Here is a 12049-nt window from a genome sequence, read left to right as displayed (position 1 = left end):
GGGTGTACCTACACAGTTGGGCTACAGCTGTTCACGAAGGTGGCACACCAGCACCTTCTGAAGGGCAATTAGGGATGGGCAATAAATGCTGGCCTAGCCAGTGATACCCACATCCTGCGAATGAAGGAAAAATTCTCACCCATCCTGTGGGGAAAGGCAGCAGGAAACTGTGAGTGATTTGTCATTTAAGCCCTTTGTAGAGCACTGGGGTATCAATGGGCTTCCAAATTCTATGTGACCCGGAATGTCTGTCAGTTATATTTAGAGATTTATTTTTAAGTGCAATCTTCTGGACAATTGCAGCAGATAGAAAATGCAGTCTGTGGTCGCCCTCTACAGATTACTTCGAGAAGCGCTCTTAGCCTTCAGATTGACTGTGATATCATTGTGGACTCTAAAACAGAAGGCTCATTCCAAGAAAAACACAATATGATGATCCATTAATCTCACTGCAGAAATATGAAGCAACAAAAGAACATGGAGTGAAGGCAGATCAGTAGAGATGAGGTACAGATTACATTGAACAAATTTCAGAGGATGAATGGCCTCCTCTTGTTTCCATTTCCCCAACACAGCAGGTTTGTCCCACTTTGTCTGGTGGGGTGGGGGGGGGGGGGGAGGGGGGGGCACACTTCATACACACACTCCTCACTCACACACTGACACTCACACACACTCTTTCCTCTCTCTCTCACACACTCTCTCTCACACACTCTTTCCTCTCTCTCTCACACACTCTCTCTCTCACACACTCTCTCTCTCACACACACTCTTTCCTCTCTCTCTCACACACTCTCTCTCACACACACTCTTTCCTCTCTCTCTCACACACTCTCTCTCACACACACTCTTTCCTCTCTCTCACTCACACTCTCTCACACACACTTTCCTCTCACACACACACACTCTCTCTCTCTCCTCTCTCTCACTCTGTCCTCTCCCTCTCACACTCTCTCTCCTCTCACTCTCCCCTCACGCACACACACTCTCTCTCTCTCCTCTCTCTCACTCTGTCCTCTCCCTCTCACACTCTCTCTCCTCTCACTCTCCCCTCTCGCACACACGCTCTCCCCTCACGCACACACACTCTCTCTCCTCTCTCTCTCACACTCTTTCCTCTCCCTCTCACACTCTCTCTCCTCTCTCCCACACACACTCTTTTCTCTCTCTGACTCACTCACACTCTCTCTGACACACACTCACTGCAGTGGGCCCCAATCTTGCTCCTGGCCCTGGTCTTGTTCTTGTTCCAGGACCACCAACCCCTCTTTAGCCTCCTCGCTCTCCCAGGTTCCAGGCTCTGGGACTTACCTTGAAAACCTACCTGCGCACTGTTTGCTTCCCATCCAATCACCAGCTGAACCCTCCCCGCTGCCAGGTTCACGTGATTGGATAAGTTACTTGACAGCATTTTTCAAATCAATTTCTTGTCTGACGAAAAATGTTTCATCCGCTGCATAGTGAGGGAGGTTAGTCTGGGCTGGGTAGTGAGGGAGGTTAGTCTGGGCTGGGGAGTGAGGGAGGTTAGTCTGGGCTGGGTAGTGAGGGAAGTTGGTCCGTGGGCTGGGTAGTGAGGGAGGCTGGGGAGTGAGGGAGGTTAGTCTGGGCTGGGGAGTGAGGGAGGTTAGTCTGGGCTGGGTAGTGAGGGAGGTTGGTCTGTGGGCTGGATAGTGAGGGAGGTTAGTCTGGGCTGGATAGTGAGGGAGGTTAGTCTGGGCTGGGGAGTGAGGGAGGTTAGTCTGTGCTGGGTAGTGAGGGAGGCTGGGGAGTGAGGGAGGTTAGTCTGGGCTGGGGAGTGAGGGAGGTTAGTCTGGGCTGGGTAGTGAGGGAGGTTAGTCTGGGCTGGGTAGTGAGGGAGGTTAGTCTGGGCTGGGGAGTGAGGGAGGTTAGTCTGGGCTGGGGAGTGAGGGAGGTTAGTCTGGGCTGGGTAGTGAGGGAGGTTAGTCTGGGCTGGGTAGGGAGGGAGGCTGGGGAGTGAGGGAGGTTAGTCTGGGCTGGGTAGTGAGGGAGGCTGGGGAGTGAAGGAGGTTAGTCTGGGCTGGGTAGTGAGGGAGGTTAGTCTGGGCTGGGTAGTGAGGGAGGTTAGTCTGGGCTGGGTAGTGAGGGAGGTTAGTGTGTGGGCCGCGTAGTGAGGGAGGTTAGTCTGGGCTGGGTAGTGAGGGAGGTTAGTCTGGGCTGGGTAGTGAGGGAGGTTAGTCTGTGGGCCGCGTAGTGAGGGAGGTTAGTGTGTGGGCCGCGTAGTGAGGGAGGTTAGTGTGTGGGCCGCGTAGTGAGGGAGGTTAGTCTGTGGGCCGCGTAGTGAGGGAGGTTAGTCTGTGAGTTGCGTAGTGAGGGAGGTCGGTCTGAATCATAGAATCCCTACAGTACAGAAGGAGGCCATTCGGCCCATCAAGTCTGCACTGACCACAATCCCACCCAGGCCCTAACCCTGCAACCCCACATATTTATCCTGCTAATCCCCGACACTAGGGTCAATTTAGCATGGCCAAATAACCTAACCCGCGCATCTTTGGACTGTGGGAGGAAACCGGAGCACCCGGAGGAAACCCACGGAGACATGGGGGGGGGGAATGTGCAGATTCCACACAGACAGTGATCCGTGGCTGGAATTGAACCTGGGTCCCTGACGCTGTGAGGCAGCAGTGCTAACCCACTGTGCCATCGTGCCGCCCCAATTGTTGGAGGAGGTGATTTTTGATGCTCTGCATCCTTTATCAAGTGGATATTAAAGATCCCATGTCATTACTGTAAAAGCAGCAGAAAGTAAAACCCTGGTTTGCATCCATCACTCAACATGCATAGAAAGTAGGAACAGGAGTAGGCCATTCAGCCCTTCAAACCTGCTCTGCCATTCTAGTTTAAGTATTAGTGTCACAAGTAGACTTACATTAACACTGCAATGAAGTTACTGTGAAAATCCCCTAGTTGCTACACTCGGGCACCTGTTCGGGTACACTGAGGGAGAATTTAGCACGGCCAATGCACCTAACCAGCACACCTTTCGGAGTGTGGGAGGAAACCGGAGCACCCAGAGGAAACCCACGCAGACACAGGGAGAAATTCCACACAGATAGTGACCCAAGCTGGGAATTGAACCTGGGTCCCTGGCGTGGTGAGGCAGCAGTGCTAACCACTGTGCCACCATACTGCCCATTCATTATGACCATGGCTGATTATCTCAAAGCCATACACCAGCGCTCTCCCCATACCCCTTGGCACTTTTTTTTGGGGGGGGGCGCAGGGAGAGGGGGGAAGATTGCTGAATAATAAGCAGTTCTTTCTTCCACATCACCTTTTCGTTGAGTCTGACGTGACAGCAGACCAGACAGCAAAATAATGCAGAGACAATATTTTATTGATACAACATTACATTCAAGGTATATCCTTCAACAGAGAGAGAGAAAAGAAAATCCAAAAAAAAAACCTCAAAATAAATAATGCATCACACAAAGTTTTAAGGTGCAGTCTCACATGTACAACATAACAAAGGTACCAAGTAAACGCGAGTTGCACACATTGATTCACGACTGTGAGGGTTTATCATCCCGACCGCATCTCAAAGGCAGTGCAAGCGTCAGATCTATTTGTAACATTCACATTCCGGTCGAGGTTGGGGGGGGGGGGGAAACGATCGCTCAGAGGTTACACTGTGTGTAGGTCAGCGTACAAACTCTTTAATACAGGTGTTTACCTGGCTGGTACCTCCAGCAAAAGAACAGATAATGAAATCCGACATAATGGTATTTTGGGCTCATACAGCAACATGATACATTGTCATTCCGAGATGCATTGAACAGGTAGGGAACTTGAGGCAAATTAAAGCTCTTTGGAGAATGACCTGCGCTGCAAAGAATAGTTCTTGTTCTTACTCCCCCCAACTCCTGCAGTGCAGAGTATTCTTAATTAAATCATAAGCAAAATAGTCAGGTAGCTACAAAATGGTGGGGTAATTATGATTTGGAAGTCATATTCATAGAGCAGGATTTCACAGCCTCACTCAACCCAAAACCATAAAATCCTGCCCGAGGTCAACGGACCTTCCCATGCTCCGTCTCTCGCCCGCTCCGATTCCCGTGTGGACGGGCTGGTAAAATTCCGGCCATAGAATCCCTACAGTTCAGAAGGAGGTCATTCGGCCCATCGAGTCTGCACCGACCACAATCCCACCCAGGTTATATCCTCGGAACCCCACGTATTTACCCAGCTAAGCCCGCTGACACTAAGGGGCAGTTTTAGCATGGCCAATCCATCGAATCTGCACATAGAATCCCTACAGTGCAGAAAGAGGCCATTCGGCCCATCGGGTCTGCACTGACCACAATCCCACCCAGGCCCCATTCCTGCAACCGCTCATATTTACCCTGCTAATCCCCCTGACACTAGGGTCAATTTTAGCATGGCCAGTCAACCTAACCTGCACATCTTTGGACTGTGGGAGGAAACCGGAGAACCTGGAGAGGAAACCCACGCAGACACGGGGAGAACGTGCAGACTCCGCACAGACAGCGACCAGAGGCCGGAATTGAACCCGGGTCCCTGGTGCTGTGATGCAGCAGTGCTAACCACTGTGCTGCCCTAGCTTAAGGAAAATAAATACTGTTAATCAAAAGAAAAATTCAACCTGGTTCCAATCTCCTCTCTCATGGGGGCACGTTTGAGGATTTCGCCGACAGTTTTGTATTTTAAAAAAAAGTAGTTTTGCAGTCAGGTGAGGGTTCTGTAAAACTCACTCAGCATTTTTGCAATGCCAATGAAATAGTTTATCAGACAAAGCCATGGGCAGCTCTGCTATAGTTATATACATGATGTGGAGATGCCGGCATTGGACTGGGGTGGGCACAGTAAGAAGTCTCACAACACCAGGTTAAAGTCCAACAGGTTTATTTGGTAGCACAAGCCACAAGCTTTCAGAGCGCTGCTCCTTTGAAGGGGCAGCGCTCTGAAAGCTTATGGCTTGTGCTACCAAATAAACCTGTTGGACTTTAACCTGGTGTTGTGAGACTTCTTACTATAGTTAGATACAGCCCTGGAGTGAAGCGTGTCAGGCATCTCAGACCTGAAGGTGTTATGATAACATGCTGTGTGATTAATCCCCATCACTGAATGTCCAGTTACCTCCTGGAGGAGCCAGCTGGGCTTGACTATACATTCAATGGTCCAGATACTCCCATCCACAACACCCCTTCTTCTGAACTTTTTAATCCCAAGCTGGTGACCGTGATTACCAGATTGCCTGAAAACCTGGACTGCCCTTCCAATACTTCACCCACCCTCTGCATACAGGCCCTCTCTGCAGAGCGGAGCATGTTGCCTGAAAGGATTACCCAACATAATGTAATCTGTTGAACTTTGAAACAATTGCTCCATTTGTAACGTAAAGACTGCCAAAAGACGCATGCTGGTTAACTTGAAATGCAAAGACTGTTGGGAAGAAGGAAGCGTGAGGGGAGTGGGGGCGGGGAGATTTAACACAGCCCCCTTGATGGCCACACATTGAAAGAAATGCCCCATAATTTCGGAACAAGGTCAGCTGTTTTCAGTGCAACACAAACAGAATACAATAAATACAGCAGGTTAACACTGACAATTTACAAGTTAAATATGTACAGTACTTACAACAGAATCTTACACAAAGTCCAATCATAGAACACAATCATTGCCTCAACAAGGTATAAAGCAGAAGCCAAGCATTTATATATTTCATTAGCAGGAAAGGTCCAGAGGTTCAGGGTACAATTTCTCAATGATAAGCAAGAGGGCACTTGTGCTTTCTTCTCGAATGGAATACCTTGGGGACGTTTCTTTCGATATAAAAGGTGCTATATAAATCTAAGTTGTTGGGCTAAGCAACTCGCTAGAGAAAAAAAAACAAAATTGTTTTCAGAATTCGCATGTTTGAAAGCTTTAGAATCCCACGTTTTAATTTCGGAATCTGATTACGAAGAAAAATGGCAGCCTCCACCGCTCGTTTAAAGGACAACTCAACCCCACTGTGTATTTCGAGACCGGATATTTCCCGATTGTTCCACAATTATGATGGGTTTTTTTTAACAATCACAGTTAACACATTTAGCATCCGAATGTAAACCTGCTTTTTTAAAAGGTGTGCCATGATGAATGAACGTGTAGGGCTATGGGGAACAGTACCAAGTCATGATGCTCGTTTGGAGAACTGGCATGATGGGCCAAAAGGCCTCCTTCTGCGCTGTAACAATTCTGAGGAACGATTCTGAGGAACAGGAGTGGGCCATTCATGCTCCTCGCCTCAAACTCCATTTACCTGCCTTTACACCTGGATACTCTTTACCTTTCAAAACTATTGTTGGATATCAATGTATGACAGTTTCTGGGTGTTATCCAAATCTCTCGGGAAACGAATTGAAATATGTTGTCAAATTTAAAGTGTTACTTGGAATGCTTAATTATGAAGCGTAAAAATGCTGGTGAAACAGAAGATAGGAATATGTATTTATCTTCAAACTGCCCCCTATTCTAACTCTAATTCTTTCTGGTTGTATCACAGCTTGGTCTGGCTCCTGCTCTGCCCAAGGCTGCAAGAAACTACAAAAGGTCGTGAATGTAGCCCAATCCATCACGCAAACCAGCCTCTCATCCATTGACTCTGTCTACACTTCCCGCTGCCTCGGAAAAGCAGCCAGCATAATTAAGGACCCCACGCACCCCGGACATTCTCTCTTCCACCTTCTTCAAAAAGTCTGAGGTCACGCACCAATCGACTCAAGAACAGCTTCTTCCCTGCTGCCGTCAGACTTTTTGAAGGGACCTACCTTACATTAAGTTGATCTTTCTCTACACCTTGGCTATGACTGTAACACTACATTCTGCACTCTCTCCTTTCCTTCTCTATGAACAGTATGTTTTGTCTGTATAGTGCGCAAGAAATAATACTTTTCACTGTATACTAATACATGTGACAATAATAAATCAAACCAAATCAAATCTTTCCCAGGCCTTAACACCCCTGGCCTATATCAATTCTCCCATTTGATCTATAATGTACAGGTTCTTAAAACTTAGCTTTGCATCATCCATCATGGATTAGTATTCTGTATTCTCTCCAAGGCCTTTTAATCACGATGGCAAACTTGCTTATGCCTCACCACTCATTAGATTTCTCTAAAGAATAATCGCCACCAGTAGGGTAAAAACACCCAAAAGCCCTTTTCCAGGACTTGTTGCCTCTATTTTTTCATAGAAATCATAGAATCATAGAAACCCTACAGTGCAGAAGGAGGCCATTCGGCCCATCAGTCTGCACCCGACAACAATCCCACCGCAGGCCCTATCCCCACAACCCCACACATTTACCCCGCTAATCCCTCTAATTTACACATCCCAGGACATTGTGGGCAATTTATCATGGCCAATCTACCTAACCCGCACATCTTTGGACTGTGGGAGGAAACCGGAGCATCCGGAGGAAACCCATGCAGACATGGGGAGAATGTGGAAACTCCACACAGACGGTGACCTGAGGCCGGAATCGCACCCGGGTCCCTGGAGCTGAGGCAGCAGTGCTAACCACTGTGCCACCATGCCGCCCCTTTGTCCAGGCATCAGCTAGACTTGCCTCCTCACAGCGAAAGCTGGACAAGGAGACAATTTTGCATCCTTCTACCTTCTGCTTATTTAAAAAATGTACTTCCTTTACAACTATAAAAACCGGCACCTTTACCCAGCGTCTGCTCCGTAGCTGAATTATGTTAACGGTCTGGGGAATTATTCTGAACGCCAAAATTAATAATAACTCAGAGGGCGCCAATGACCTGTGTGTGGTCTCGTAGGGTGCTATGCTGTACAAGGCAATGGATGCACCCTACATCTTCGGTTAATCAAATGACTTAACTTCAGAATATGGTCAGAAATGACAATTTACATTTCTTTTCTGAGGCTGACTTTCCGTGAAAGTTATGGTGGGTGATCGAGAGACTCCTTTTGGGAGAGAAGGACACAAAGGGGAAAAAAAATAACTCCACACTTCAGAGACCGGATAGAAGTGTAATTAGGGTACGAGTGTTTCTATTTGCAAATACAACCAAGATGGGCCAAGAAAGGGAATATTTGAGTAAATTAAAGAGAGAAAGGATGTAGATTCTCTAAATGTGTGAATGCTGACTGCTTGGACAAGTGCTTTATTTACACTAAGGAATTAATCACACTCACAACTCGACTCTCTCTGAGGTAGATTTTAGACAGTATGGGTCAGAGGTTAATTCAAACAGAAGATACCGTGTGCCTAAATGACTGTGATCAAAAAGTTAAATTTGACATTTTAACTTTGCCTAAAATAAAACAGATTTACCCTTCTCAAATCTATCTGTATAAAAATCACGTGTCTATCATGTAGCCACACAGAAAATCCTTGGCAAATTTGACCCAATTGATAAGCACTTAGTTCACTGGTCTGTGGGCAGACTATCAAACATCTTTCCAAATACTTAAAGCGATCACGGGGAGTCCATCTGCCTCTGCACAGACGTGGTCTCGACCTCATCGTCAGCAAAGCCACGGACAAGTGTAAACTAAACAGAATTCTGATCGATAAAAGATGAGCAGTGAAGTTGAAGGGCCTAACGCTCGTGTTGAGGGGGAGCGGTAACTGACTGAGGTCGGTTATCGATTCACCAACTCAGACCCTCTCCCCTTCAGTGTGATCGGTGAGACTGAACATCAAAAAATGAGGCAGGGTGCTCGTCTGGCCCTTTAGATTATGTACATTAATATTTCATTTTTGGAATGTGTCCGAGTGGCAATACTGGCACAGAACCTTACCCATCATTGTGAGCCACAGCTTCCTGCGCAGACACAATAAGGCGGCTGGAATGAACAGTAAGGGAAGAAAAGGGATTGAAAGGACAAAAGAAAGAACTCCACTCACTGCCCACTCTCAGTGCACTGGGATCGTAGCTTTGCAATATACTGCGGTTAAATTGTAAATGCAAACTCATTCAAGCTAGTGCCAACCAACCCATGCATCCACAAATCATACCTGATGTGTGATTTTGTTTTATTGGATAACTGCACGTTTTGCCAAGTCTCTGTTGCAATCTACTCATGTTCAGTGTTTTATTACCACACCAGCTAGCAGTTGATGCCTGCACAGTAATTGGTGACAGTTCTATTTAGTTGCTTGGTCCCAGTTTCGTAACCCAGTTATTGTGCAGCCATCCAGAGTCAGAGCGTTACACCTGGCTTCAGGGTATCTCTTGGTTTGCCGTTGAGAGTTAGGGAGGGGCATGTGGCAGGGAATGTTCTTCTTCATGTTCAGTACAAGCGAATGTCCACATCCCTGAACAAGTATTAAATAAAAAGTCAATTGTTCAGTGAGTTCGCCCAGGCCGTGGGTTTGGCTCTAGACATCAGGAAAGTCCCAATCTATTCCCAATCCAAACCCCAGTGAGGCAATCGTCGCCAGGGCAAGGGTGCAGCAGTCGGCCTCAGCATCCCTGGATTAGGGAAAGGGGAGAGAAATTCCTGATAAAAGCAAATTACTGCGGATGCCGGAATCTGAAATAAAAACAGAAATTGCCGGAGAAACCCAGTGGGTCTGCTGTGATGAAGAGACGTTCAGACTTGAAATGTTGGTTCTGTTCTCTCTCCGCAGACGCTGTCAGATCTGCTGAGATTTTCCAGCATTTTCTGTTCTTATTATGGCCATTCCTGCTATCTCCTGTGATCGGTGCGGTTAGGAGTGGGCATCACATGACAGCAAGAATGGTGGTGTTGACCCAACCCATAGTTTAATGATCTGGTGACTTTTCAGGGCGCACACATACGTACAATGGACACAGGAGTACTCAACAAAGTGCTTAGCGTCTTTGAATCCTTGTCAGTAACGAGTCATTGTCTTCAGGAATAAGATACAAGAGAAAACAAAGCAGCAGAGGGAAAGACAATTCTGTGCAGAAAGAAAAATATACAATTTCTTGATGCATACAGTCAAGATTCACCTAGGCTTGCACTCCAGTAACGTACAGGGCCTAGACGTTGAGGTTTTGGTGATTAGATCAGAAAATCATGAAGTTTAGGTCTCAGGCCTTGCTGCCTCTTCAACCGGTTGGGTTGCTGGAAAGAGCTTCATGCGGAGATGAGCCATTTTAATGTGGGGAGAAGGAGCAAACTAACATCAAAGCCTTGTCCCCTTGGCCCCAGCTACAGTCCCAGCGACTAACCCTAAAGAAGAGCATTGGTGGCTGGGGGATGTCCACAGCTTAGACTGGTGATGCAAACCATTTGGAGGGGGGAGAAACGACAAGAGATACAAATAATGAGCGGGGCATTGGGGGAGGGAACCAAGAACACGGTTACAGCCCAACACTGGATCTGAATCAGTCTGGTTCCCTGCAGATCCCCAAAAAGATCCCACTCAATCCAGATTTACTGACAGACATACTAAAGATCAAACCATTTGTGTTTTTCGAGATAGCAAATACTGCGTAACACGTGAAAGTGACTTCCCAATATTTTGGGAGTGTTCAGAATTACAGAGACATACAGAACCGGAGAACATCTAGTCATTCTTCAATAAAACTAAAATATCAGTAACTCTTATTTTGATGCAAACATGCTAAAATAGTCCATAAAATTGGATCGATCTGAGCTGAAATGTATTCCAAATATACATTGGTCCATTCAAATCCAATCAACCAGTCTTGCAGAAGTTAAAAAACACTATGACTTCACAAATGCAAAATCAGGTAGGGGTTTGGGGGGGGGGAAGTCCCCACTCTTTCCCCAGTGTAGCGTTTAAGATATACCCGTCTGTCAGTCTGAGGGTAATATAACGTGGATGGTGAAAAGTTTTTTTTTTTGCCGCACATTTAATATTTAGGCACTCAATGGGATTAAAAAATAAATGAAATAAAACGCATACTCAACAAAAAGCGGGCAGAGACGAGGAGGAACTTAAAGGAAAAGGTGGTTTTATAAACTACGTTAAAGCATCTGTAAAGCGTGACTGCGATTGGTGAAGCTTATTCGGTGGGGGAAAGAAAGTTAAGCTCCCCCCACTCTTTTGAAATTCCTGCCTTGCATTTTCCATCCAGTGCGAGACACCCTCTGAAGTTAGGAGGAGGGTGACCAACTCGTTCTCTTGAAGCATGTTTGTCCAAGTGCAGGAAACAGGAGCCGGTGCGGGGAGGGAGGGAGGGAGGGAGAGGGGAGAGATCCTCCCCCCACTCAAGCTTGCTCGGTGGAAGCCGAGTGTCTGCAAACCTTTGCTGCTCCCTCAGTTCCATCACTTGTTCTCTATCAGTGTCTGCACCTTGTAGACCAGTTCCCGTGCGATCCTCAGGATCTGCTGCGCGTCGTGACGCTCCGCCATTTCTGAAGCAAAAAGCAAAATCCAGCCCTGAGATTATTTCCCCGCCAAGCATTTATCCAACTGCAGTTTAAAAGCTGTGACTGAATCCGCTTCCTGTCAGACATCCCAATATTTCAAACACTCGTTACTTCATGAAGTTTTTCCTCGTGGCCCCTCTGATTTCTTTAAATCAGAGGGGCCACGCAACTCTTTCAGACTTTGGAAACCGTTTCCTCTTTATTTACTTAATCTTCATAGAATCCCTGCAGTGCAGAAGGAGCACAGTAAGAAGTCTCACAACACCAGGTTAAAGTCCAACAGGTTTATTTGGTAGCAAATACCATAAGCTTTCGGAGCAATGCTCCTTCGTCAGATGGAGTGGTCTACTCCATCTGACGAAGGAGCATTGCTCCGAAAGCTTATGGTATTTGCTACCAAATAAACCTGTTGGACTTTAACCTGGTGTTGTGAGACTTCTTACTGTGCTTACCCCAGTCCAACGCCGGCATCTCCACATCATGCAGAAGGAGGCCATTCGGCCCATCGAGTCTCGGCCCATCGAGTCTGCACCGACCACAATCCCACCCAGGATCTCCACTGCCCCCACCCCCCCGCCCCCCCAACCGTCGACTCCCCCACAGGATAGCCTGACCACATTCCCCTTCTTTCTCTCCCACTTGCACGCCCCCCCCCCCACCCCATATCACACCACCCTCCCCATCTCTG

The 12049-nt window shown here is 47.2% G+C and overlaps 1 protein-coding gene across 1 annotated transcript in view; it reads right to left on the bottom strand.

Annotated features, from left to right (window-relative positions):
- Positions 1–9737: 9737 nt before the first annotated feature.
- The window catches only part of sgsm2 (small G protein signaling modulator 2), a 225202-nt gene continuing 222890 nt past the window's right edge, over positions 9738–12049 (bottom strand). The window contains exon 25 of the mRNA XM_078225915.1: positions 9738–11346. Within this exon, the coding sequence (XP_078082041.1) occupies positions 11258–11346 (89 nt within the window). The 3' untranslated portion in view covers positions 9738–11257. The remainder of the gene's footprint in view (positions 11347–12049) is intronic.

This window comes from Mustelus asterias, chromosome 12 (genome assembly GCF_964213995.1).
Source record: "Mustelus asterias chromosome 12, sMusAst1.hap1.1, whole genome shotgun sequence".
Taxonomy (NCBI): domain Eukaryota; kingdom Metazoa; phylum Chordata; class Chondrichthyes; order Carcharhiniformes; family Triakidae; genus Mustelus; species Mustelus asterias.
Note: the sequence above shows the minus strand (reverse complement) of the source record. Positions and strands in the feature narration are given on the sequence as shown.